Raw genomic sequence first — 3,194 nt, 5'->3', positions numbered from 1 at the left:
GTGAGTGTCAGACAGCAGGACACAGGGGGACACTGTCTGTCTGTCTGTCCTACTGTCTGCCTGTCTGTCTGGCTGTCTGTCTGTCCTAATGTCTGCCTGTCTGTCTGTCCTACTGTCTGTCCTACTGTCTGCCTGTCTGTCTGTCCGTCTGTCTGTCTGTCTCTCCTACTGTCTGGCTGTCTGTCTGTCCTACTGTCTGCCTGTCTGTCTGTCCTACTGTCTATCCTACTGTCTGCCTGTCTGTCTGTCCGTCTGTCTGTCTGTCTCTCCTACTGTCTGTCTGTCTGTCTGTCCTACTGTCTGCCTGTCTGTCTGTCCTACTGTCTGTCCTACTGTCTGTCTGTCCGTCTGTCTGTCTGTCTGTCTGTCTGTCTGTCTGTCTGTCTGTCTGTCTGTCCTACAGTCTGTCAGTGTGTTCATCTCATTATGACGTGTCATTATTAAAACCAGTGTTTGTGTGTTTGAACGTCTCCTGCAGCGGCATCTCCGTCATGTGACACGTGTCTCCATGGGAACAGTTTATTTGTTTTAATATCTGGAGCCAGAGTTCCTGCTGGAGCCTGAGCCTCTCTCTCCTCTGCAGACACTGACCTGAGTTCAGTCTCCTGGTCCTGAATGTTGTTTACAGTCTTTAACATGTTGGAGTCGTGTTGATGCTTAAAGGAAGAACACGTGTTTCCACTGATGAACACATGAATGTCCCAGTCTGACGCCTGCAGGTGTGACCCACATACTGTGTGTGTGTGTGTGTGTAGGTGGAGGAGGAGCTGTGGGAGGAGGAGTTCATCGAGCGTTGTTTCCAGGAGATGCTGGAGGAGGAGGAGCAGTGGGAGTGGTTCATCCCGTCCAGAGACCTCCCCCCTCAGAGCGTCAGTCAGCTGCAGGAGCAGATCAGTCTGCTGGTCCTGGACGAGGACGAGGACGCAGACCTCGACGTCGTGGTGAGTTCACTGACCTTCTTTTCAACCCAGTTTAGATGAAGCCACGCCCTCTTCAGTATGGATCGGGGATAGGGATTGGCTGCGGTCGTTCTGTTGAGGTTTTTGTCACACAGAAGTGGGCGTGGCTTCTAAACTGGGCTGAAACCATGATGGATCCAGAGCTGGACATGAACTTTTGTTCCTGACTGTTTGTAGCACACAGCGTCACAACACGTCAGGTCCAGTCTGAGTCTCAGGGTTCGTTTTCAGGACCTTCACAATGTGTTTGTTTGGTGTTTTGTTGGTGTGAGGAGAGAGAACCAGGTCTGGTTCTGCAGCAGCATCAAACTGAACACAATGAAGAAATGTGCAGCGATGACACAGTAAAAGTAAAACCAGTAGATGTAAAAAAAAAAATAATAATAATAATTTGTTACTGGGCTTTTAAACATGGCTGCTGAGTTACAGGAGAGGAGTGTCGGTGGTGTCAGTCCAGCTGCTGAGGCTACGCCCACATGACTACGTCCTCATTTTAAAATGAAAACGATCTCTGTTCAGACTAACACACCTGAAAACACACACACATACCTGAGCAGTCACCGCACTGAGCATGTGCGAGCCGGTGTAAACAGGAAGTAGCTTGTCTCCTCTGCAGTAAATCCTCTGAAGGAGGAACAGCAGAGACAGTTGTAGCATTAAAACAGAGAATGTAAATGAACAGCAGCTGCTGCAAAGACAACAAGGTCAGTGACACTGTCATTCATCATCATGTTGTTTTCACCACTGGTAGTCCAGGCTGATGACAGCCAATCAGGAGAGACACTGGCTGTGACCTCATCGTTTACAAAAGTCTCACTTTCTGTCCAGACTACAACACAATCCCAGAGCTTTCAAAATAAAACACAACCCCAGAGTTTTCAAAATAAAACACAAGCAAGACTGCAGGTAGTCAGAGGGAAGTGGAGCCAGGTATGAGTCACACAAGGTGAGCAGATGTGGCCAGCTGTGAGCAGAGGCTCGAGTCAGATGACAGAAGACGTCACTCTTTCATCATTCTCTTCTTCTTCTTCTCTCCAGATGAACAGCAGTCTCAACCCCAACGCCAAGGAATTCACCCCAGGCATCCAGAAACACATCATGTGACCCCGCTGGGCCCCGCCCCCCACTCGCACTGTGACATCGCCAACAAGATGTCAGCCGTATTTTTCAGTCGCCACTCAACCTTCAGCCTGACGTGTTGCCAAAGTTCTGCGCTCGCCTCGCATGTTTTCAAGTTCAGAGTCCAGTTACTGTTAGTTACTGCAATCCTCCACCTGTGTGTGTGTGTGTGTGTGTGTGTGTGTGTGTGTGTGTGTGTGTGTGTGTGTGTGTGTGGTCAGTGAATGTAGGTCAGCTGAGAGGAGTGTTGTTGTTGTTGTTTGTGTTGATTCAGAACAAACCGGGTTGTGTTAGAATCAGCTGATGTCTCACTCTCACATTCTTTTATTTTGCACTTTGATGAAACACAAACTGTTTTTATTTCAGACGCTCTCAGCATCTGCTCCAGTTGGAAAGCACTTCTCCGCTCACGCTCTGGTTTTAATGTGTTAGTTTAGATCTGATTCTCTTTGGTTTTTAGTTTCTCTGCTTTTCTTGGTCTTTCCTGCATCCTTTGTGTTTTTTCTGTCCCTGCTGGTCCTGCTGGTTCTTGCTGGTCCTGCTGGTCCTACTGGTTCCTGCTGGTCCCTGCTGGTCCTGCTGGTCCTGCCGGTCCTACTGGTTCCTGCTGGTTCCTGCTGGTCCTGCTGGTTCCTGCTGGTCCTGCTGACCCTCAGAGCAGCCGACTATCTGTTGCCTCATTAACTGATGTTTGTGTTGTTTTTTCTAAATGCACAGAAAGTACTGTATAAAAAGTCGTATAAAGAAAAATGTTGTAAAAAAAAAAAAAAATCTATTTTTTCTTAAACTACTTGAGAATAAATGTTTATGGAGAAAAACGTTGGACTGAGTCGTGTTCATGTGGACCTGGTCCACGAGCAGCTGTTTCCCTCAACTTGCTGAACCACATTTAAAAATCCATCCGCATTCTCATGGTTTTTTTTTTTGACCGAGACGCGACGACACGTCAGACTTCACATGTTATAATAACAACAATCGTCCAGACTGACGTCGGGAAACTCTGAGGACTCATGAAGACCTGGATCTGGACCTGTCGGTCCTGGTGTTGTCCAGCAGAGGGCGACGTGGACTCAGGTTGTTGCTCTCTGGGTTGTGTTCACACACTTCAGTGAGTGT

The 3,194-nt window shown here is 48.1% G+C and overlaps 1 protein-coding gene across 1 annotated transcript in view; it reads left to right on the top strand.

Moving 5' to 3' along the window:
• Positions 1–2,896, top strand: part of LOC111646068 (polyadenylate-binding protein-interacting protein 2) — a 6,255-nt gene extending 3,359 nt beyond the window's left edge. The window contains exons 3-4 of the mRNA XM_023395466.2: positions 756–941; positions 1,998–2,896. Of these exons, the coding sequence (XP_023251234.1) occupies positions 756–941; positions 1,998–2,063 (252 nt within the window). The 3' untranslated portion in view covers positions 2,064–2,896. The remainder of the gene's footprint in view (positions 1–755; positions 942–1,997) is intronic.
• Positions 2,897–3,194: the final 298 nt, after the last annotated feature.

Source organism: Seriola lalandi, unplaced genomic scaffold (genome assembly GCF_002814215.2).
Source record: "Seriola lalandi dorsalis isolate HSWRI2012SDOR001 ecotype SW California unplaced genomic scaffold, Sedor1 jcf7180002054963, whole genome shotgun sequence".
Taxonomy (NCBI): Eukaryota; Metazoa; Chordata; class Actinopteri; order Carangiformes; family Carangidae; genus Seriola; species Seriola lalandi.
This window is presented reverse-complemented; position numbering and strand designations above follow the sequence as displayed.